General features: G+C 35.6%; 1 protein-coding gene across 1 annotated transcript in view; it reads left to right on the forward strand.

Moving 5' to 3' along the window:
- Positions 1-25,076, forward strand: part of rg (A kinase anchor protein rugose) — a 1,380,990-nt gene that overhangs the window by 1,138,506 nt on the left and 217,408 nt on the right. Inside the window, exon 41 of the mRNA XM_090393458.1 lies at positions 3,460-3,600. Coding sequence (XP_090249584.1) covers positions 3,460-3,600 — 141 coding nt within the window. The remainder of the gene's footprint in view (positions 1-3,459; positions 3,601-25,076) is intronic.

Genomic DNA, 25,076 nt, shown 5'->3' on the forward strand with positions numbered 1-25,076 from the left:
ATACAGTAACACCATTGACCAATTATATATTTGGTTTAGTCCTTTATCCAAGTGTAAGCAAAGTTTGTGCCTGAAGTTTTTTTTTTTTTTTTTTTTTTTTCCCAGGACTGGGGCAACTCATGGCAAAGGTGTTCTCATCACTTGCCTTTGTATCTGATAATGCAAAGCACATATCCTTGCCGATATGTATAATGCTATGCATTAAGGGAAGAGTCACTATCCAGAATGGTTTTGATCTTTATTGAGGTGTCATCAGTGGGAGCCAGACCCAGAGGTAGTGATACTAAGGTGGAAGTAATGGAGAAGTCATATTTCCATATGCCAGTTGCCAAAAGATGTTACACCTTATTATTAAAATTCTCTGGATTAGAGATGAGTTGATGGAAGTTTTTTCACTTGGCTATGCCACCAATTATATACAGTGGCGCCTTGGTTAACGACGGTAATCCGTTCCAGGATTACCATCATTAACCAAAACAGCTGTTATCCAGTCATCTAGTCATCACACCCCCTACTAAACACACCTTCATTCAACTTCCAGGGATGACTCCTTGTTTTGGTTCCCTCCAGCCAAGTGCTGAAACATTTCCCTGCATTGATCCTGTAAAACCCTTTAACTAACATAAACGTTTCTATCATATCCCCTCTTTTTCTCCTATCAACCAACTTCTACAATCTACACCCCCCCCCCCTTCAATCAATTTTCATAGAGAACATTCCACAGTCCACTCACCATCTTGGTCACTCAACTCTGAATCTTCTCCACCACGTCCTCAATCCCCAAGAAATTCAGGAAGACCAAACTTGAGCACGGTAATCCAGATGTGAAATATCAAGGCCTTATAAAGAGGAATAACAACTTCCTTATCCCTACTTGTTAATGTGTTCTTCAGTAGCCAGTAATCTTATGGGAAACCTTAGCAGTATATCCTGTAAGCTTTAACTCTCTGTCTACCAGCACCCCTAAATCTCGAAGCTAGATGAAGCTAATCTATTTTCTGCAGTGCATTGCCATCAATGTGATACACAGTTTGTAATCTATTTATCCCAAAATGCATAACTTTACTTTTCTTAACGGTTTTATGGCGATGTCACCTTCAAAATGGACGTGAGGATGCCTATACAAAATTTTGTCAACATCAGCACAACAACTAATAACCATTATCTTTTGCTCATACTAACAGCCTATTTAAATCGTCCTGCAACTCTCCACATTACCTTAACTATTTCTCTACCTGATTTTACATCATCAGCAAACAACTGAATATTTCCTTTCAGGTTATTTCCTATATTATTTATTTACAAATGAAACAGCAATGGTCCCAACACTGAGCCTTGCGGCACACTACTAGTCACCTGTTTTCACCTCGATTCTGCTCCTTCATATACCAGTTTTTGATATCTGTCCAGCAGCCACCCTCTTATCCACTTAACCAGTGTCATGTCCATCCCCATTTGTTCTAATTTACATAACAGAGCTCCATGTAGTATTCTGTCAAATGCCTATTTAACAAATGGAAATAAGGAATAAACTGTTACACAGCTTTACATTCCAAGGTAACATAATAATTCTTGTAATGTATGATGCCAGGTTAAAATAGTAAAAATTGAGAGATTTCCAACAGAATATATAAAAAGCAACAATGAAATCCTCCAGATTTTCTCAAAATGACATAAAATCAGTAACGTAAAAAATGGTGTCTCAAGCAATGATTCAAACTGGTTTTATGGCAATGTCACCTTCAAAATGGATGTGAAGATGCCTATACAAAATTTTGTCAACATCAGCACAACAAACTCGAGTAATGGGGAACTATTAAGAAGTGCCTGCATCGTGACTCATTCAATGATTTGGGCAGCAACTGCCTCAAGGCTAAATATTTTAACTGTGTAGAGATTGAACATATCACCAGTTGGTGTCCCAAACCTTGCTGGAAATGCAGAATCTTTCAACACCATGCTACTACCTGTTCCCTTAGAACTTTCACCAATAAACCAGGTACATGAGTGGAACCTATGAGGACTGCATGTCAATAAAGAAGAGTCCCTATATCTTACACTTCAATCTAGCAAAGAGGATGCTTTCAAACAAACTATACTCAGTAAAATTACAAAAAGTGCATCAAAATATCAACTGAAATCAGTCCAAAAATTCCAGAATAGCCGGCACCACCTTCCTTGTCAACTGTGGATGGAACATCGTTCATTAAAATTGAATAGTATCAAATTTAGTATAACAACTGAACAGATAGAAGACCAAATGCAAACAAGTGAAATCCTTCTACAAGGAGAAATTAGGGAAGAAGAAACTGGGAAGCAATAAGACATCTGAAAGAACTTAACATCCAGACAAGATCATTGAGAAGAAAGGATGAATTGATAAAAAAGATTGAGGATGAGCAGAACAAAATAAAAAAAACTAAGAAAAAGCAAAGGAACAAAATTTTAAAGGAGAAGAAATGATAAAAAAATGTAAAGCTGGATAAGGTTGTGGATTGTCAAATGAAGACTCCTCAAGCTCAGAAAAGTTCATAGGCTATGAGGAATCATTTCATGCTGAGAAAGAGAGAGAGAGAGAGAGATACAATAAAAGAAAAAAATAGTAAAGTTCGCTGATTCAAGTTCCCTCAGCATGAATATCATCTACATGAAAAGAAAATTGCCAACTTCAAAATCAAGAACACTTACCATGAAATCAAAATAATGGCAAGCAACTGCAAAAAAAAAAAAAAAAAAAAAACCTGGAAAAGAATTTACAATAAGCAGGCAAATTGAAGACTTCACGAGATTCATGTAAAATCTAGAGATTAAGACTTAACCAGTTGCACTTCACCAATCATGTCATCTCTTTACTGCATTGCCGTATTAATTGTACATGGATTCTACAGTTAAACAAGAAGCCATTATGGAAAACTATGCCATTCCATGATATTAGGTTGTTATTTCACCTAGAAATGTAATTCTGCAAATATAAAGTAGGGATTCTTATTCTTTCTCCCCCACTTCCTTGGATCATTTCATAAAATCCAACCCATAATACACTAAACCTGTGGATGAGCAATTAGGAAATAAGGGCAATATTTGCTGTTCTTGTTGACTGAGTGGTTAGTGTACCCACTCTCCAACCAGTAGGTTGTGGGTAGACAATACAAAATATATAAATATATTTTGTATTGTTTAGAATGAAGAGGGAGGCAAAGATATATTCTCTGTTAGCAGTATCATTGTGATTAATTAGATTACTAACGCTTGACATCTCATTTCCATACAATGATGCAGTTCTTGTGATGATAATTAGCATACACCTGTGATATGTACACAGTATGTTATTTAATTTTATTATAAAGGATTAAATTGTTAAAAAAATTCGTATTAAAATGAAAATTGTATGGATATCAGTAACTATTTAACATGATCATTAACCATAATGATTTAGTCTTTATTTTGTTTTAATTTCAGCCTGTGGGCGCATTAAATCCCAGTCGACGAGCCTTTTTTGAGGAACGTTATGAAACATGGGAGCATGATACCATTCCTCCATTTCATTATGGTACCCATTATTCTACAGCTGCATTTGCCTTGAATTGGTTGGTGCGTGTGGTAAGTATTATGTATGCATAAAATCTGTAATTATATTATTGCAAGAAAATGAGAGTTCTATTCTGAATCTGTGTGCAGTGAATAATTTGTAATAAATATTCTTAATTGAAGAAAGGAAGTTGAAAATAAAATCCAAATCATAAAGATGGAATGGGGAAAATTTTTGCTTAGAAGGATGTCAAATTTGTCTGCCTGTAAATATTGAAAAAAAGAAAATTTATGTGGTTAAATTCATGACATTAAAGAAACAATTCAGAGAAGAAGAAAACTTGTAGCAAACAATCTGTATATGCCTTCAAAGGAAAATGTAGGAAGGGATCTGACTTTATAAGATGGGACAATAAAGTTGCTGGAATGTCGGTGAATGGTTGCTTAATAATTAATATGCTTGGCCAGAATTTGCCTGACATTGAGTACATTATAAGTAAGCGTACAAGATTCATATTTCAAGCCTTATGGGATGAACTTATAGAAAGAACAAAAAAAAAAAAAACATAAAAAATGAAGCAACAAATCAGCACATAGTCTTCATTTGACATAATAATGCATGCATTTTCCAGTCTTGAAGGTTGTAACATTTTCCTTTGCATGTGTTTGTCTCCATCTTGGGATTATATTGAAGTACTATATTTCATCCTTCAAAAAGCTTCCTCTGAAACGCTCTTCCACTAGCCAACTCACTGGAAAAATCTGAATGAACAACAAGTTTTGTTTTTTATTAGTGAATATTTGTTGCACAATGCTTGCTGAAACTTTCTTCTTGTCCAACTTCTCTATCAAAATTTTTCTTATTGGATCTTTGTCTAAACTTAATTCCTCTACAATCATTTATTCACTTAAATGTCCTTCAGTCTGTCTAATGATTGAACAAAAATTCATCATGCTTTCATCAGTTAGTTTTCATTAACCTTTGAAAACATCTCTGTAGATTTGCTTTTGTCTGAATTACACAAAACTTGATATTGATTTCTTGCTCCAACCAGTGATCACTTATTTTTGTGATGCTGCAAGAATGATCCTTTCACTAACTGACTGATTCAGAGATACTCTAATGGAGCTACTTTGCAAGGACTGCTACAGCATTTACCAATGCAGTACAGGTAAGCACTGATAACATGCTTAATTAAAGCCACATTAAAGCATTGGATAAAGTCTATTGTGAAGTTTATTGTCAAACCTCATATTGTTGAATAGTGGATTTTAGCTATGATGAGGGCATTGACCAGTACCATCCTGGTTGGTTGAGTGGTTCGCTTGTCAGCTCTCCAGTCATTAGTCTATGGGTATGCATTCTACTGTAGACATAGATGTTAGTGAATGTCTTTAGGTGACAGATGAATTCTGTCACTCCAATATGAGACTGCTATCCAATTATTGGAGGCACTGCAGATAATTAGTAGTTAATATACAAGCCAGCATGGCACGGCATGACACAGCACACAGCAAATGAAATGTTGGTTGGTCTTCAATTTGGCTCACATGTAGTCTTAATCATTATTCTGATCTTCACAATTGCAAACATTCCAATTGCAAAGACTTCCTCTTATTCTGACTTGAATTTGCAAGACTTATATATATATATATGAAGAAATACATGAGATAGATAAGGATATGTATTTATCATTATGAGCACTGCTTAAACATGAATTCATGTTAAATAAACTAGAAGAAACAAACATCACGTCAAACTAGAACAGTTTTTAATGGTAATCACACACACGAGAGGTTGTTCCATCTATGGTATATTAGTACCATGGACGGACAGAAAATTGAGGAAAGGAAAGAAACTCTTTAGCATCGGATTCAAAGACCACTGGACCATGCTCTTTAGGAAATGCACAAGAAGAGGAGACTGTTCCAAAAGATAGCAATAGAAGAAAAGAATGAAGAGGAAGAAAAATTTGGTTTGCAAGTTTGGAATTGAACCTGTTAAGAAGTTGCAAATCTACCACACGTTGAATAGAATTTTGCTGGAATTTGCATTATTAATTCTCCTAGAGAAAACAGAGAATTACTAATGGTAATTCCAGTGAACTGAACTGATGTACAAGATGAGTCATCAATTAACCTACTGTTTTCTTCTATACTATACTTTTCTTCTATACTACTGTTTTCTTCTATACTTCTATAGTCAGAATCCAGTACATGACCACGTGTTGTGTAGTTTTTTGCATATTGTAGTTCTGTTGAACTGAGAGAGATGATGAGATTTTTCCATATGTCTTTAAGAATAATACCTTGATTTCTATTTAAATTATTTAAATAATTTAAATAGAAATTTTTTCAAAATAATTTTTATTTTGAAATAAGACAGAAGGAACATGTGGGGGATGTCAATCATAATGGAATTATCACATCTGGTTTAGCTCATCATTTCTCAACATCAAATCATGTTATAGATTGGAAAAACAGTTCTATGTCTTACATCGAGAATGACTACAGATACAGAACTTTAAAAGAAGCAGCTGTGGTACTACGCACAGGCAATAATTTAAATAGAAATCAAGGTATTATTCTTAAAGACATATGGAAAAATCTCATCATCTCTCTCAGTTTAACAGACCTACAATATGCAAAAAACTACACAACACGTGGTCATGCACCGGATTCTGACTGAAGCATTCGAACACATGCATGCCATCAAACACGAATGATCAAATGTAACGGCCTAACAGTTACTAAAGTGTATGTTTTAAATGTAACTTAATGCATTTGTTTTCACACCAGTTCAGCCTTGAAAATGCTAGACAGTGGCTAATGAAACTTGTTGGCTCTTTGTATATTTTATCATTTATCTTCTGGTCTTTTAATAATAAAAGTTCTTTATTTTAATACGTACAATTTATATGTACAATTTAAGAACTAAATTGATTTAGAACTACTAAAAACAGATTGTACATTGTCGTACAATCTGTTTAGTTCTACTATCCTGATTCACAAGTAGAACTAAATAGATTGTACAACAGGAGGAAGATGGAATGAGGTTGAAGACTTAGCTGCACCCATACAAGGTCATGGAATGCATAAAGGTGAAGATGAGAGAGAGAAAGGTAGGAATGGAAATCAGAGTCAGGATCAGGGAAATAGGAGTGGTCAGACCGAAGAGAGAGGTGTGGTATAGCAGCTAGAATAGAGAATGAATTGACTCAAGGACATAGGGATTGCTATGTTTGTACATAAATGTAAGGAGTATTTGAAACAAGAGAACTGAGTTTGATGCATTGATTGACTCAGTATGCCCAAAGATAATTGGAATAAGTGAAACTTGGTTGTCTGAGGAGGATGTCATAGTGAGGATAGAAATGGAAGGATACAAATGTGAAAAGAAAGAGGGAGGGGAGAGCTGTTAATGATTGCAGAGGAATTGTGTCTGTCCATAAAGTGTGAAAGTTGATTGCACATGCACAGATTTTGAATCTGTGTGGTGTGAAGTTGAAATGAAGAGGCTAGTATATCTCTTAGGATGCTGTTATAGGCCAACAGGAGATGCAGAGAATACTGATGATGAAATGTTTAGGCAAATTAGTAGAGCATGTAAAAAGAAGGCGATCCTGATGGGAGACTTTATTTACAGGAATACAGAATGGAAGGTCAGGATAGTGTATGGGAACAAGGAGAGTGAGTTTGTTGAATTTCTGAGAGATAAATATCTTAAGCTCTATTATAAAGTGAAAACCTGTGGAGTATTCATAACCAAACATACTCACATAACCACAGTAATTAAATTATTTTTAATAAGTAAATATTTCATCCTAAGTATCTTAGGACATCATCAGTACAGTTATTTCAAACAATACTAGGAATAACATACAGTTAGGGCACATGCTTACAATGGAATCCCACTATGCATGCAGTAGCGTGTTATAAAATTAAATTAAAATAAATATATCTGATAAAAATAAATTAGATTAAATTTAAAAAAAATAACATACATAAATTTATTTTACACATTTAAGGATGACAATTTCCCAGACTTTAGGAATAGTAGGAATGTCATTATGGTTTTAGTTGGGTCTGTGATGTAGGGCTTCAACACTTTCTTTATATAAACGTTCATGTTTATATAAGGATCTGTGTACAAGTTTGGTGTTTTTCCATTTGATCTTATGGTTTGGGTTTTCAGCTCCATGTTGTGCAAGGCTAGATTTGTGCGGTTTGATAAGACGGATATGCTCTTGATGTTCAGAGATATGATAGATCTTCCTGTTTGTCCATAGTAAGACATCTTACAGGAACATGGAACTTCGTAAATGCAAGGTAGCATCAAAGGTGAGAGTTTGTCTTTAGGAGAAGGTAACAAATTATAGATCTGGTTGATTGGTTTGTAGGCAGCAGCAGCAAGTTTATATTTCTTCATAATTTTTGTGCACAATAATCCATATGAGGTCTAATTAACACCTTATACAATGGAACCATAACCTCTTTATTTCTGTTATGTCGGGGTATTTGTCACTGCCATAATCCAATGTGATGACTTCACAGTTTGCATGATGTGACCTCTGAACTTCAGATCCTTGTTCAACACCACTTCCAGGTCTCTTGTCTCCTCGACTTTCTCCAAACTTTCCCCACCAAGTGTATACTTTGCATCCTGTTGTTGTCTACCAAATTTCAGAATCTTACACTTGGCAATATTCAGTTGACATTTCTATACTGTTGCCCACTCATATAATCTGTTCAAGTACTTCTGTAAAGCCACAACTTCTGCAATCAGTTGCACACCTCCAGTTAAACCCATTCCACTGTCATTAATATACAAGTTACAACGGTGGCCCCAAATTAGACCCCCTCTGAGGCACACTAGTGACTTTCCTCTTTTGGGGTACTGCATTCCCATATACAACCTGCTGATACCCTATCTGACAGCCAGTCACCTCCAATTCACTAATCACTAATCTGTTATCCAGTCCTGTCCATTTGAGTTTAGTTACCAACTTGTCAAGTGGTAGTCTATCAAAATCCTTTGCAAAATTTAAGTATACCACTGTATATGCATCTCCTGTCTAATGCATTTATCAATTTGTTGTAGTTCATGAGAAAATTTATAAACCATGATGTTCCTTTAACAAACTCATTCTGAAAATCACAGGGAATACTGTTATCATTACTGTATCCAAGCCCTCGGTAATCTCTCCAGGTACCTTAACCACAACCCGACATATACAGATTGGCCTATAATTTGTAGCTAGAGCTTTTGTGAAGTAGAACAATTTTACCTTCCTTCTTTTGTTGTAAGTCTTATTAAACAGATGTAGCAAGCCTACCACCAACTTCTGAACATTCCCTTAAGACACATGGTGATATGTCATCATCTTGTTACCTTAGTGACATCAAGCTTGCTTACTTAATTCCTCATATACCTCCTGCTTGCTCACAAATAAGCCATCCTCTCCCATATCGCTTACACTTGAGCATCTCATGTTTTTACACTGGTGAGAATGAAACACCTTGATAAATTCTTCACTGAATATTGACTATGTCATATATGGCAATTACCAGTCTACAATCTTATCCGTTACCATCATTTTAATAATCATTCTTCCTTCTGCTTAAAAAAAAAAAATATGTAGGATTTTTCTTGGCCTAATTTCTGCCCATACTGCACTTTTAAGGTCCTTATTGAGTCACTGTACTTTTTTTTTACACTTTATACTTTTGGTGCGGCTGAATATTATCATTAATCTTGTGATACAGAGTAACTTCTTCTACATTTCATGCTTAATCCCTTTATTCAGCCATTTGTCATCTACCTTATTCATCTTTTTGATCCTCAGAATACATTCACACATTGATGATGTTAATTATCTCTTTTTCAGTGCCTTAGCAGCATTTATCTCCTTTTCCACTTAACTCCTTATTCATGCTATTGCTCTAAGCTGTCTGCTAAGCTTCTCATAACCTTATAGTTCCACATGTATCCTTTATTCACAGAAGTTTTTGTATGGCTGGCTACCACTCAGATCATCACCTCATGGTCACTGTCACCAACTGGAGGGAAATGTGAATCCCCTACCCACTCACCATCACATCTTCTGATGAAATGAGTAGATCGAAGACTCTCAATCCTTGCATATTTGATAGTTGTCTCCCAAGAACTGAAGAAATTCATTTTCCATATAACCAACTCTTCAATCCAATCTATATTTCCATAATTAAAATCATCCATAATGATCATCTTTCCCTTGTTTACTAACCAAAGTTGCTTATATGTCCCCCCCCCCCCCACACACACACACACATTCTCTAGCCTTATAGCAGCATCCATATAAATACTTCTTCCTGTCGCTCTCCACCCTAACACTACACTGTTTCTCTCTTGCATCTCTACCTTCTTCTTTCTCAATCCATCAGAAGACAAATACCCTATGTGCAAATCTTTGTCACCTGGTTCTATCTATGGCCATTTTTGTCATCTCTTTCTCTCTGAAGCTTCATAATTGTGACCTTTCCCTTCAAACACTGTAGCCAAGTTCTTTTTGGTCTACCTCTTGATCGTCTTCCTCCAGTGATTCCATTCAAGACTATATTTCGTAATCTTTGAAAGTACATTTTCTGGAGTTGTCCAAACCATCTTAATTGCTGTTTAAGAATTATAACTACGATACCTTCTCTACAGTTTAATTCATGTTTGACTTGTCCATTTGTTTTGTGTTCTAACCAGTGAGTCTTGTTTATTTTTCTTAATCATTTCATTTAGAATATTCTGATTTTCTGTATTTCTTTCTGATTGAGTGTCCAAGTTTCAGTTCTATACGTTGCTGTTTTTCAAGCATATAATAATGGTTTTATAGAGTTAGTTTGAGGCTTTTTGAAATGCTGCTATTTTTCTATATTTTGTTTAATTTATTCATATTAGACCATCCTTTGTTAAGTCTGTATTCTACTTTTTCTGTGTTGTTGAGGTTGTAAGTAATGAAACTGCCAAGATAGGTAAATTGCTTTACTTGTTATGTGATTTTCTAAGTTTATTGCAATTTTTTCTTCATCTCATCCTATTTTCATTGTTTTGGTTTTGCTTAGATTGATTTTCATTCCAAACGTTTTGCATTCTTTGTTTAAAATTTTTATTGTTTTTTTTCCAATTGTTCTTTAGATTCTGCAAGAATAATAATATCATCTGCATATTTGATGTAGTCAATATTCATGCCATTTATTTGTAGACCTGGTTCTTCAGTTATAGATTTGCATATTTCAAGCATATGCAAGGAGTCGCTCTGGTGTTGCACCACCTTACCCCAGTCCTTAACCAAGCCTGGTGTTGCACCACCTTACCCAAGTGTGAGCAAACTTTGTTTGCTCACACTTGGATAAAGGATTAAACTAAATTTATTCAATCGATTTGCATATTTCTTCGAGATAGATAATAAATAAATTTGGTATGAGTGGGCAACCCTGCATTACACCTTTTTCTACTCTGAATTTGTCTGTTTTTATTTTATTAAATTTGACATTTGCTTTGGTATCTTTATAATAATTTGTAATAAAGGTTTGTAGTTCTGAATCTAGCATAATGGATTTTAAGATGGTTATCATTTTGTTCATGTCATTGGAATCAAATACTTGTTTGAAGTCAATAAAACTGCAGTATATAAGTAAGTTGTATGCCCAGTACTTTTCAGCCAAGCTATTTTTGCTTTCTTCTAATCAAGCATTTTTAGCAGATCTGCACATTCTATCTATTTTATGCTGGCCTGGTTGGCCAAGTGGTTAACATATCTGCTCTCCAGCCAAAAGGCTGTGGGTTCAAATCCTGCCATGGGTATAGATTTGTGATTGTCTGTGAAAAAACTAGTGGTGGATGGTAGATGGCATTTGTGTAGTTGTAGTTCATTGTAGTTGGTAGAGACAGAGTTGTAGAGTAGGTGCCCTCCCTCGATGAGTCTTTAGACTCCCTGGAGCTGTCACATAATAATACTAATATTTTGTTTTTCAGTATTTTGTAATGTTGCTTATTTTCCTCTGTATTTTCTCTTCAGAGTATTTTTTGCAGCACTTTTTTCTTTGAAAGTTTCCAAAATTTCTGTGGTTATCCACTCATTATTTGCTCTAATTGATGTACCAAGTGTTTTTCTTGTATTTTCTACATTGTCAAGGGTTATTTTCTTTAACTCTGCTTCTATTATGATTCTGTAGTTGTTTTGTGTAATTATATTTTTCAGTTTAATTATAATGTTACTTAGTATATTTGGTTTGCTATTTTTGAATTTCAACTTAATTTTTGCAGTTTGTAATTCATGATCAGAGTCAAAATCTATTTATTTTAGTGTTCTTACATTTTGAATTGAGGATTTCCAGTTATTTTTGATCAAAATGTAATCACTACAATTTTTAATATTTTTTATATTTAATTTAATACTTACTTTTTGATTAAGTATTAATTAAAGTTATTATAATTAATATTTAGTGTACATTGTTATTTCCTAAAAAATAACAGTTATGAATAGCCATGACATAAGCCTTTCTACCAGAATTACCATTATCAGCAGAGGATCATAACTGGTAATTAGTTTATGGAATTAACAACGCATATAAAGTATATTAATTAAAGGTAACTTTAATGAATAACTTCTATATTTCGGCAACGTCACATTGCCATCTTCAGGAACATAAAGATATGGTGTGTGCACGCAGGCACTAACACAAAGCAAATGAAAATTAATCTGCTCAGATGACAAGGCCCTAACTACTGAACTAAACCACATCCTCAACACTTTCTTAGCCAATGGCTATAACCCCAAAAAAATCCAAAAAATACTAAAACCAGTAAACCACAACCCCCCCCTCCACAATAAAGATTACACCAAGTCTATCACCATCCCCTACATCCAGGGCACCTCTGAGAAAATAACCAATATCTTCAAAAAATATGACCTTACTTCCTGTTACAGACCATATAAAAAGTTGGCATCCCTTATCCGCTCTACCAAAGACCAACCACTTCCCCTAGACCTACCTGGTGTATACCAGGTCCCTTGCAGCTGCAAATTGTCCTACTTTGGCCAAACAGGCAGAACAACAAATATCAGGATTTCAGAACACCAAGACTACATCCGGTTTCACCAGTACAGCCGCTCTGGGCTGGCAGACCATGCCTTAGATACCCACCATAAAATTCGTTGGAAAGAAATAAAAATAATTCATTGCAGCAAGTTTAAATACGAAAGATTATTCAAAGAATCTTCAGCAGCTCCAAAAAACATTCCTAACCTCAACAAATTTGGGTGCATGAAACTACCCCAAATTTGGGAGACTTACATTATGAGAACTTCAGCCCAACTGCCAAGACTACCAAATTAGCCCACAAGAGGGCACCATTAGGACTTTAGGAACAATATTAGTTTCTTGCTTTCTTCCTCATTTGCTTTGTGTTAGTGCCTGCGTGCACATACCATATCTTTATGTTCCTGAAGATGGCAATGTGACGTTGCCGAAATATAGAAGTTATTCATTAAAGTTACCTTTAATTAATATACTTTATATGCGTTGTTAATTCCGTAAACTAATTACCAGTTATGTCTGACCAACGTATAAGCCTTGCTACTAGAATAGCAGAGGATCTATCGCATGCAAGGCTTCTATTATGGTAAGCTGAAGTTGAAGAAGATATCTAGACAACTGAAAAATTGACCTTTTTAAAATGCTGCCAGAATAAAAACATCATCCCGAATTGTGTTAAATTGAAACAGCAGTTTACCTTACCAAAAGCTCTCTGCATATACAGGCACACTAGCTTTGCTCTTTTATGGGAACAGATTGCCATTACTCATGTTCTCCTTGCTGATGCAAACGAAGCTTTTCTGTGCTAGAAGAGTAGCTTGCTGTCATGCCGAATACTGACCTTTGGATGATCCTTTCTGACATCTCAAACGCTTCAACAGATGAAGACTTTCAGAAAATAAGAGGTCAGCACATCAGGAAATATGAAAATCTACAAAAAAACTTGACTTTCAATCCTCAACTACCTCAAAACACACCCTAGTAAATTTATCATCCTTCACCCTGAAGCTGGAAGCAGATAGAGCACTTTCATGTGGCCACTACTACACACGAACACATAAGAAAATTCCTTCAGAAGAAATAATGATCCAAGTAGAACATGGTACCTTCAGTCTTCCTACCCATATTGCCAACAACATCAGAATATGAAACTCTTCAAGAAATTAAAAACAAAACAATAGAATAGGATAAGGCAAATGCCACTGTGGTTTTAAACCAGAAAGATTACACAGGTAAGCTTGTCTCCTTACTTTGTGTATTGATGGTAATAGTGTTGTGTAATTGGAGAATTAAGTAAGGGAGATGGTGAGTTGTAGTGTAGTAGTGAGCCCTCCATGATGAGTACTCAACTTCTTGGAGATGTCACACAATAATAACCATCCATACTTTCCAAAATCAAATGACAAAACAAACATAATACAAAATTAAACCCTCATTCCACTCAAAAAGATAAGCCTATAAAGCCCAAAAAAGCAGTAATTCTTACAGTGGAACTGTCATGGATTCTGCCCAAATATCAGTGTTATAATTTTATTCATAAAGATAGAACTGAAGATGAACATTGAATGTTCCATTTATTTGATAATCTTATATTTAATTGATAATCTTATATTGCAGCTTTTCCCATACTTATTATCACTGACTTTAATGAACACAACTCTTTATGGGATAGTGTTCAACACGAGCAAGTGAAACCAGATATTGAGTGTTCCTCAATAAATCTTGCAATCGGTTCCCTTCCATTCTTCCACTGTTTATTGAAGTGCACATATATGGAAGTGATCACTTTCCTCTGCTTTTCTATTTCATCACAGCAACCATGTTCTCTATCACAGATGCCCTGATGAAAATTTCCAGACTAACTGGAATACCTTTTCATATTTCACAAAATTTAATCCCGAGGCATTCAACCAAACCTCCTATTACTGAAGCATACATTTAAGAGATTGCATTGTCCATGCAGCAACAATTACAGTTCCAAAAGCATCATCTAAAACCATCCTAAACTATGGTGAATCTTGAGTACCAATCAACCAAAAAAGATTAAGAAAGAGCATAGAGTATGTTTCAGAGATGCCTTACCACATCAAAACTCGTAGCTTGTAAACATGTTCAGGCCACATTTAAAATGAAACTAGAGTTGTACAACCAGCCATTCTTAAAGGAGAAACTAAAAAAAAGAACACATGTGCTCTCCCATGCAAGTATTATAAGGTCTGATGACATTCATTATGAGATTGGTGGTCAGGTTTAAACACTGATTATTCCTAGTAACATTTTTAAGAATATCACACATAGGAGATATACTACAGTAATTAATTTAATTAATATTTCCAGTAGATTTGAGGTGATTTGTTGAGGTTTAGATAGTTTCTCATAGAACTTTGAACTAATAACATGCTTTGGACACCTACTACCAGATATGTTGGAAAAGTCTTACTTTGCTGTTGCAAATACAAATATAAGGACTATATAAAGTCTCAAATTCCTGGAATTTTTTTTACTTCAATTATGTTATTCCCCACCTATATCCAACCTATATATTAAAGTCAGTAAGTGCAGATAACAATATACATCTACAGTTGATTAGACTATTTCAGATTCATATCCATAATGGGAAATTGACTTCAAGGATTAGCATGTTGTGTTTATCCAAAGAATGAAGCTCTACTGTAAACATATAAAGATATACAATACAACAAGTTCAATAAATTAAATCATTCTCTTTATCTCTCTAAGGAGATCATATTCTCTGCAATATTACAGTTAGTAAACAACTCCTGCTACAGAGAATAACAATATGGACATTCTTGAATTCCTTTATATTAGTCCAAAGAAAACACTCTCATTCTTTGGCTCTCATAGTTAAATTCAAATCTTAGGAATAGCATCAAGTGTGTGTGTGTGTGTGTGTGTGTGTGTGTGTGTGTGTGTGTGTGTGTGTGTTTATTTATTAAATCTCTCTCTCTCTCTCTCTCTCGCACACACACACACACACATTCATATATATATATATTTAAAAATCTCACACACACACACACACACACACATATCTACATATACACACTGCTTGGAAAGAGGTCAATGGACACCCATCCCATGGGCAAGGTGCATCATGCCTTGTAATGAGTCACATGTTTGTAACAGTATAAATTGGAGGAATATGATGCTTCCAATCAATGCAACAATGTCCAAGTGAAATGACTGCCAGAAAGGAACTGACAGAGTTTGAAAGAGGTGTTATAATAGATACCATGTTTCAAGCCTATCCGTTCACCAAATTATTGACAAATTGAGCCATCCTGGGTCAACTGTCCGTGATACTACACTGAAATGGAAGCACAGAGAATCAACTGCACAAGTGTTGCCTGCAATAGATGACCCACCACAATCACCAAACGTGACCATAGGGCTACGAAGGATAATATGTAAAAAACCACCATTTGTCAGCCAACACTTTGAATGCGTAATTCCAATCAATGCAACAATGTCCAAGTGAAATGACTGCCAGAAAGGAACTGACAGAGTTTGAAAGAGGTGTTATAATAGATACCATGTTTCAAGCCTATCCGTTCACCAAATTATTGACAAATTGAGCCATCCTGGGTCAACTGTCAGTGATACTACACTGAAATTATTGACAAATTGAGCCATCCTGGGTCAACTGTCAGTGATACTACACTGAAATGGAAGCACAGAGAATCAACTGCACAAGTGTTGCCTGCAATAGATGACCCACCACAATCACTAAACGTGACCATAGGGCTACGAAGGATAATATGTAAAAAACCACCATTTGTCAGCCAACACTTTGAATGCGTAATTCCAATCAATGCAACAATGTCCAAGTGAAATGACTGCCAGAAAGGAACTGACAGAGTTTGAAAGAGGTGTTATAATAGATACCATGTTTCAAGCCTATCCGTTCACCGTAATTCCGGGCATCAACAGGAATATGAATCTGCATTAAGGCATTCAGAACCGAGGCTCCCAACATGGGTTTCCATGGTAGAACCACAATATGCAAGCCCCACATTACACAAACCAGCATGCAGCATCATCTTCAGTGCTGTAAACAGCACGTACAGTAGGATGTGGATAATATGTAAAAAGAGTGCATAACCCCAACTATGAAATTCAAAGGTGGCAGTATGATGGGTATGGTCCTGTTTTTCCTGGTTTTGCCTTGGACTTCTCGACATATCTGTTTGTGATGCCATGAACATTGAACTCTGAGAGATATCTGAGCATTCTGGGTGGCATTTCTTTGGAACTGACCATCGTCTCTTTCAGCTAGATAATGCACCAGGTCATAAGGCTGTTGCTGCTGTAACTGCATGGTTTGTGGACATGAACATCACCACACTTGACTGGCCTCCACAGAGCCCTAATCTTAACTCTATTGAAAGTTGGGTGAAGTCAAGGGACATCCACCACACAACAGTCCAAAACCTCATTACATGCCTACAGGAAGAATGGTCCAAAGTTCCCATTGGTCGCTATCATACACTTGTGGAAAGTTATGTCCTCTAGGATTGCTGCAGTCATCGCATGGAAAGGAAATTCTCCATCTTATTAAGGTGAGTGCTATGGCTGTTTGTTCCTCATACTATGGTGTCTGTTGACTCTTTTCAGCTGTGTGTGTGTGTGTTTACAGTCATACCCCGACTTATGCGAATCTGGAGTTACGCAGTTTCTTATATGTACGTATCCCCATCCCACTTCACGCCTTACCACTAGTCGTATCTTTCAGGCACTGGCCGCATTCGCCAGTGTCGCACACGCTGTGAACAAGCACTGACATGTTTCGCACTGTCTCCATTCATACACGATTTTTATAGTCTACAAACCTTACGATTGTTTAATGTTATGTTCTTGATAAAAATTTTAATACATAAAAAAATAATAATGTCATCCAAAAGAAGCAAGTCCGATTCTTCTACAGCTAGCAAGAAAAGAAAAACATTGACTTTGGAAACAAAACTCAACATTATTAAGGATTTTGAAGGTGGAATGAAAATTTGTGAGCTAGCAAAGAAGTTCGATCTACAGGAATCCACAGTAAGAACAATCATAAAAGAAAGGTTTACAGATTTTGGAGGACATAGATTCTAATGAGGAATGAATTGTAGCCACAAGGCAAGGAATAAAAAAATCATTAGCTTGCTATGAAGAAATTTTGCATGACAAGAAAAAGACATTATGCCGTCAGATGAATCTATTAGATTTTATGAAACCATCGAAATAACTTTATTTTTTTTATGTATGAAAAACTACAATTGTGATTATATTTCTTAAAAAATATAGGTGTTTTTGTAAACCTTTGGTCCCAATTGTATATTTGTATATAATAAATTACATGTAAAATTATACCCCGAGTTACACGAATTCGACTTACGTGCTTTTTGTTGGTCCCACCTACCACGTAACTTCGGGGTTTTACTGTATATGTACGTATGTATATATGCTGTAAAAGTCTCAGATAATTGTTTTACTTGTTATGTTCATTTTTTACAGTATTATACATGCTGAGCAAAAATCTCATTAATTAGGAATACATTTTCTTTTGTTATATGATAATCTAAAAATATATGTTTTGGAGCATGATGGTCTTTTTCCAATTGATTCTGTGAGCTGTATCCAAAGCATGGTCTGCAATGTTCATCCATGTGGATGATGACTGATCTTCCTGTCTATCCATAGTAGGCCAACTTGTAGGAACAAAGAACTTGATTTACACCTGGAACTGAGAAAGGAGGGAGTTTGTCTTTAGCAGAGCAGACAACGGTAGCTAGTTTTAAGTATGGCTTGAAATTTTTGTAAAGATTGTATTTCTTTAAGATTCTGGCTATTTTTTTCTTATGTGCTTCATACATAGGGAATGGTGATGGCACTACTAAAATCTTTCTAAGAGAAAGTTGTGGACTGTGGAAAGGATGGATTATTATTATTATTTTATTTTATTTTTTGATACAGTGGGAACTGTGGCCATTAGATAAAAAAGTGTGGTGTATATGATTGAATTTACTGCAAGATAGGTCTCATTAGAACAAAAGTTATAGAATCTGTGAGTTAGTGTGTATTGTTGACAGCAGGGGGGGGGTGAATGTGTCTGCCTATGTAAGTAGGTTTCCTATATACTGAAAAGGACAGGTTACCATTAATTAGGTGGGTGACCAAGGTGTTTAGAAAGGGTAGACTATTATCAATTTCTTATACATTTAGTTTAATCCTTTATCCAAGTGTAAGCAAACAAAGCTTGCACCTGAAATATCTTCAGGACTGGGGCAACTCGTGGCAAAGGTGGACTGAGAGACATAAATTATATGTTTAGTTTAATATTTATAGTCTAACCAACAAAATATTATCAATTTCCTTTTCCTTTATAAATTGGATTTTAAGTTGAAGACTGTTGAGGTGACAGAGAAAAGTGTGTAATGCATCTGGACCACGAGACCAAATAGAAAACACATCATCTACATAACTAAATCAGATAGAAGGTATCAGAGTAGCTGAGTCAAGAACTTGATTTTAAAAATCTTCCATAAAAAAAAAAAAAAAATGAGGGAGGTGAAGGGGAAAACTCTCTAGAAGTACTCTCTATCTCTTTATAAATTTTGTTCTTCCAAGATAAATAACAGAAGGGTTAGCAAATGAAAAGAGATCTATGATATCAATAGGAAAAACTTTTTTTTGACATCACCTCATTTAACAATGAGATGATGTCAAAACTCACTAGGATATTAGTATCATTAAGAATTATTCATATTTATGAATTTAGGGACACAAAACACACGTCTTGAAAAGATTATTTTACTGATTAATAATAAAATAATAACATTACGTTTTGACCCCTGTATTGAGGTCATCAGAAGGATACATGTGTATAAGAACCAAGCTACATGCTGTTGCACTCTATACAGGTAAATTACATCTACGTTGTTAACTAATCTTTTTTCTTAGCCTGCCCTCTAGTGATTAAAAAAAAAAAACTACAATAAACTCTGCTAAAGTCCTCACGTACTAGGATTCTTCTGGAATTATACAGTTCAAATTGTTATATTACGATTATCTTCTGGATTTGTACAATAAGGTTGCTATTGAATGTTCAGGGGGAAAAAAAAAGAAAAACACTTCACCAAGTCTTCTTGTATTGAGATTTTTCTTTGTGGTTGCTATGAAGGTTGCAGATGGGACCTCCACATTCTTGGAATGGTTAGACCATCATTTTTATTCAGATTCGGATCATGTTTGAGCATTTCACATGCTTCCTTGAATTTCCACTCGAACCAGGTTTTGGTGTGATGTAGGGACTTGGTACCTTTCCAATCAGTTCTGTGGTATGTTTGCAGTGCATGGTCAGAAAGGCCGGTTTTTCCAAAATGGAGGTATTTTATGTGTCGTTTGTGTTCATCCTTCCTGATTGGGATGGTTCGCTGTTTCCCCTATGTGTGGTATGTTACATGTGCATTGTATTTTGTAAACCCCTGGGTGGGCTAGGTGTGGCAGAGGATCCTTGGAAGAACTAAGTAGGTGTCTTAATTTTGTCAGGGGTTTAAAGGTAGTTTTGATGTTGCATTTGTGTAGTGTTCTGTCTATTTTCTCGGAAATGCCTCTAACATATGGTATAGCAATAGCATTCTTGAAATCTATTTTGTTATTAGTGGTATCTTTGTGGAGGATCTTGTCAATGGTTTTTATACTGTATCCATTTTTTATAAAGGTATGTTTAATGGTCTCATATTCATGGTTAAGAGCTTGTTCATTTGAACAAATAGTTTGAGCTCTGTGTTTAAGGGTGCTTATGAACCCTAATTTTTGTGTTGGGTGGTGATAAGAAGTTTTGTGTATGTACTGGCCTGTGTGTGTGTGTGTGTGTGTGTGTGTGTGTGTGTGTGTGTGTGTGTGTGTGTGTGTGTGTGTGTGTGTGTGTGTAGGTTTGCAGTAAACTGAGAAGGAGAGACAGCCTGAAAGAAGACGTGTGACAAGTGTCACATACAGGGGTCAAAACAAGTGTCACACACAATACAGGGGTCGAAACGTAAAGTTATTATTTTATTATTAATCAGTAAAATAATCTTTTCAACACATTTGTTTTGCCCTAAATTCATAAATATGAATGCTGATCACTGTGTAACCTTAAAAGAAAGAATCATCAAGAATTAGATTTTCAATAGCATTTTTAAGATGGGAAGAGTTTTTTTTTTTTTAAATGTATGATGTGGTATAAGGTGGGACACAAGATTTTGCTAACCGTTTGGAGAATTAATATCAGGAAGAATCGGTGCTATCTACTGTGGTCTTAGGAAGGAATTGGGTCTATGAATTTTAGGTAAGCTATATATATCCAAGTAAGTGGGGGAATGGCAGATAAAGGGTTTAAGTTTTTTGTGATGTCTGGAAGCCAGGAAGAAACTTCTTTGAGTAAGCATTTCAATTTCTTATTTTGCAGTTTAGTGGGATCATAATCTAAAGGTGTGTAGGTGGAGGAAGTCTCTAAGAATAATATTCATTTTCTTACGTATTCACTGGCATTGAGGATAAGAGTAGCACTTCCCTTGTCAGACCTGGTGATAAGTATGTTGTTATCTTTACATACATTTTTGAAAATTATGGAGACAACTACTGTGTTTGAATAAAAACTTTAGTTTAATATAACTAAAATCTACATTCGACGTTTCGACCTTTATGTCAAGGTCATCTTCTGGAGCATACAACTATGCACAGAAAACAAGCTACACTACAATCAAACTGGTTTGTTAAAGATACTGACCAGCCGCTACAACAATTGTTGGCCTGACCTCTGGTGAAAAAAAAAAAAAAAATTATACATCAACGCTAGAGTCCTATTATTAGTGTTATCTGTGTTGTAGAAATACATTGGGTGCAACAACAAGTATCTATCTGTATACATATATTAACATCATGATTATACCTGTACATTCCAGCCAATTAGTATGGAATGGTTTCTAATACTAGTTGAAGATTGGCTAGAGTCCTGACTTATGCTGGATCTTATATATTAGGTAGGCCGAATGTGTGCAATCCAGATCCTTGGAATTTTCATGCCATCTTTGTTGTTGATATTTGGGTGGTTTATCAGGATTTTGCAGGCTTCCTTAAATTTCCTTTCATACCAGGTTTTTGTGTGGTGTAAAGAGCAGATGCTTTTCCAGTTGATTTGGTGTAAGGTATTGAGCACGAGGTCTGAGAGGCCTGCTTCACCATAATGGTTATATTTAATGTGTCTAATGTGTTCTTTCTTGGGTGTAGGGATTGTTCATCCTGTTTCACCAATGTACGGTAAGTTACAGGTGCAGCGGATGCAATAGACCATAGGATGTGCTAATGGGAGGAGAGGATCCTTAGAGGAGTTGAATATGGTTTTAAGTTTAGTGGGTGGTTTAAAGGTGGCATTGAGGTTATAATGTTGTAGGATTCTGTTGATTTTTTCTGATAACCCTTTAATGTATGGGATGGCTATGGTTTTACTGTAATCTAGATTCGTTTTTGTTGTTGTTTTATGGAGTATTTTATTAATAGTATTTTTGTTATAGCCATTATTTATGAATCTGTCACTGATGATTTTTAGTTCTTGTTTCAGGGCTTGCTGGTTAGAGCAAATTGTTGTAGCTCTGTTTTTAAGGGTGCTAACAACTCCATATTTTTGTGATGGGTGGTGGTATGAACTAGCATGTATGTATTGGCCGGTGTGTGTCCGTTTTCGGTAGACTGTGAAAATGAATCTCGCTAGAAATTCATTTTCCTTATTCCCAAATGCTATCTCTTCATTCCAATCTATACTGCCATAATTAAAATCACCCATAATAATTACCCCTTCCTTTATTCACTAATCCAAGTTGTTTACACATTTCTTCATCACCACCCTCCACATTCCCAGGCCTATAGCAGCATCCAACTGAATGTGTCTTCCTCTCAACCTCCACGTTACACCACACTGCCTCATAACCATTGCCACTATTTCCTCCATTCGTGTCTACCATGTGTGAACTTAATTCCCCTATTATCATCATTCTATTATCAGCACTCTTCCCTTCCTTTCTATTCTCACAAAAAATACCATATCCATCCATTTCTATTCTTGTTACGATATCATCTTCATTCAACCATGTTTCACTTATTCCAATAATTTTGGGGTAAATAAACTCAATCACTGAAACCATTTCATCCCCCTTATTTCTGAAATTTTTGGCATTTGTAAAGAAACACAATAGTTCAGTTCATTTTTAGGTCTATAGCCAGTCCTGTCCAAGCCATGTGTTGGTTGTGACTTCCCCATCACACTTGCCTAATCACCTTTATCATCACTTACCTTATCTTTTATATATCTGCTCAGTCTCAACTTCCCCACCCACACTGCAATATACTCCATCTTCATACACACATTCACTACCACTTTCAACATCCACTCTCCCTATGCCATGTCTCCTGTCCACTCGAGCTCCCCCTGTTTCCCCTGTTCCTCTTGCATTCTCGTTCTTTCTTCATGTCTCGCACTACCACTGTTTCCACTGCCAAGCACTTCTGTCTCTTCCGTACCACTCTCCTGATTTTTCCCTTCATCTCTTTCTTCTGATCTCTTGCATGCTGTTAAATATGTTATCTTATTAAATTGTTATCAAATCTTCAAATATATCTTGTCTTCTGTGCCTTTGTAAAAATTATAGTTATCTTGTTTAAACCTATCTTCTTAACCTTTATTATACTTCTGACATGGCCACAAATAATAAAGCTCACATGTGCAAAACTTGCAGAACAAAGCAATCGCCTCAGGACAGAGCAAATCCCTTTGTCTGACCTACTGGTGTTTATTCTCAACTGAAATTGGAAAATTTATTTAGTTTCTAGCTGCGCCACCAATTTCGTGGATGGGAGTTGAATTTCCCTCCGAAGAAAACACAGTAAAACATACAGAACTTTCCTCTCTTATCTATCACTAAATCTATCAACGTATATTTACTACTCTACAGTCATGGCAATCTAACTTTAGGACTCACAGATTCGAATTAATGAGTAGTGCATTGGAAATAGAAATCAGGCAAGTTATTTAAACATGAAAACAATTTATTTATCATCAAAGAAGTGTACAAAAGGCCAATACTAAATTCCAAGTAAATCAGGTTCTATGCTTCAATGACAATTCTCTATACCAATTACAATTACTACTCTTATGAAGACAATTCTTGTAAGACCACGTGTCTATAATATTTCCTTGGTTAACACCTTATCACACTTAGAGCAATCTCACTTAAACAAACTCAGGCATAGCTACTAGCAGTAATTTTAAACACGTGATATTTCACCTTAAAAATTAGCTAAGTTTTCTCTCAGAGGTTAGTATAAAGCCTAAAGTCCTCAAGTATCATAACAAACAAACTCTGGAAGTCACCTCACAATTCTGTCTATAACTAAAACAATAGAAAGATCTTACTTTAAAACAGTTGTCTGGTCCTCTCTGATTGATCCTTGGAATCACTTCTTTCTATTACCTTCTGACCTTAAGCAATGAAGACAGGTACTTTCTCCAGGATTTTTGAGATCTCTTCTTACTTTTTTTGAGCATTGAGAACTTGGCGGCATTGAACTCCGGTATCTACTTTATTCTAGGAACAACTTAAATTAGTTGTTTCGCACTTCTGGCATCTAATGGCTGAAATGCAGGTCCTGTTGGCAATTGCGAATCATCTTCTACGATGATTAGCAAAACTCTGTTGCCGTAACGTACATCTTATCCCGGTAACTGCTCGACCCTTGTCACCTTCTCGAGCCCATAACTTCACGTGACCTCGTAACCTCTTGCTGACCAAGGAACCACTAAAAAGCCCATTTATCACCATAGCAAGCCCCTCTTATATCTCTCCGATGACCCTGGGTTCTGCTACGTATTAATACCCTGGGTATTATGTTGTTCTGCACCCGCCACCTTTTTTTTTTAGTCGTTGCATTAAGGTGGGAAACCCTTGCAATGTTGACCTTCGAGGTTGCAGTTGCCCCAGGTCATTAGTTAATACCTTAATCTGTCTAGAATTACTGGTGACTAAGAGGTTTCTTTAGACAATTTATCTTACACTTATATTCCTTTGTTCTTTTACAAAAACCCTCTGAGGTGATAATATTCAGTAATATAGAAAAAATATTATTTCCAAATTAAAAAATATGAAAATTTCTCTATTAACCCACAAGTATTTTTAGTGAATTTTGTTTACCAATAAAATCGGTATATAAGGTATTTTTGTATAAAAATCCTTCTATACACGATTTTACAATGCATCACATACTGTACTTCCATCCAGCAACACTTTCTCTAGTACACTTACTAATTTAAATAGAAAAGGAAACTAATAATAGTCTAGCCTTTCTAGACACTTTGATTACCTGTCTACCTAATGGTAACCTGTAATTTTCAGTATATAGGAAACCTACAGGTGGATATATTCACAAATATATCTACACTCAAT

The sequence above is a fragment of the Typopeltis vanoorti genome, chromosome 5 (genome assembly GCF_054136105.1).
Source record: "Typopeltis vanoorti isolate ZY-2024b chromosome 5, IOZ_Tvanoo_1.0, whole genome shotgun sequence".
Taxonomy (NCBI): domain Eukaryota; kingdom Metazoa; phylum Arthropoda; class Arachnida; order Uropygi; family Thelyphonidae; genus Typopeltis; species Typopeltis vanoorti.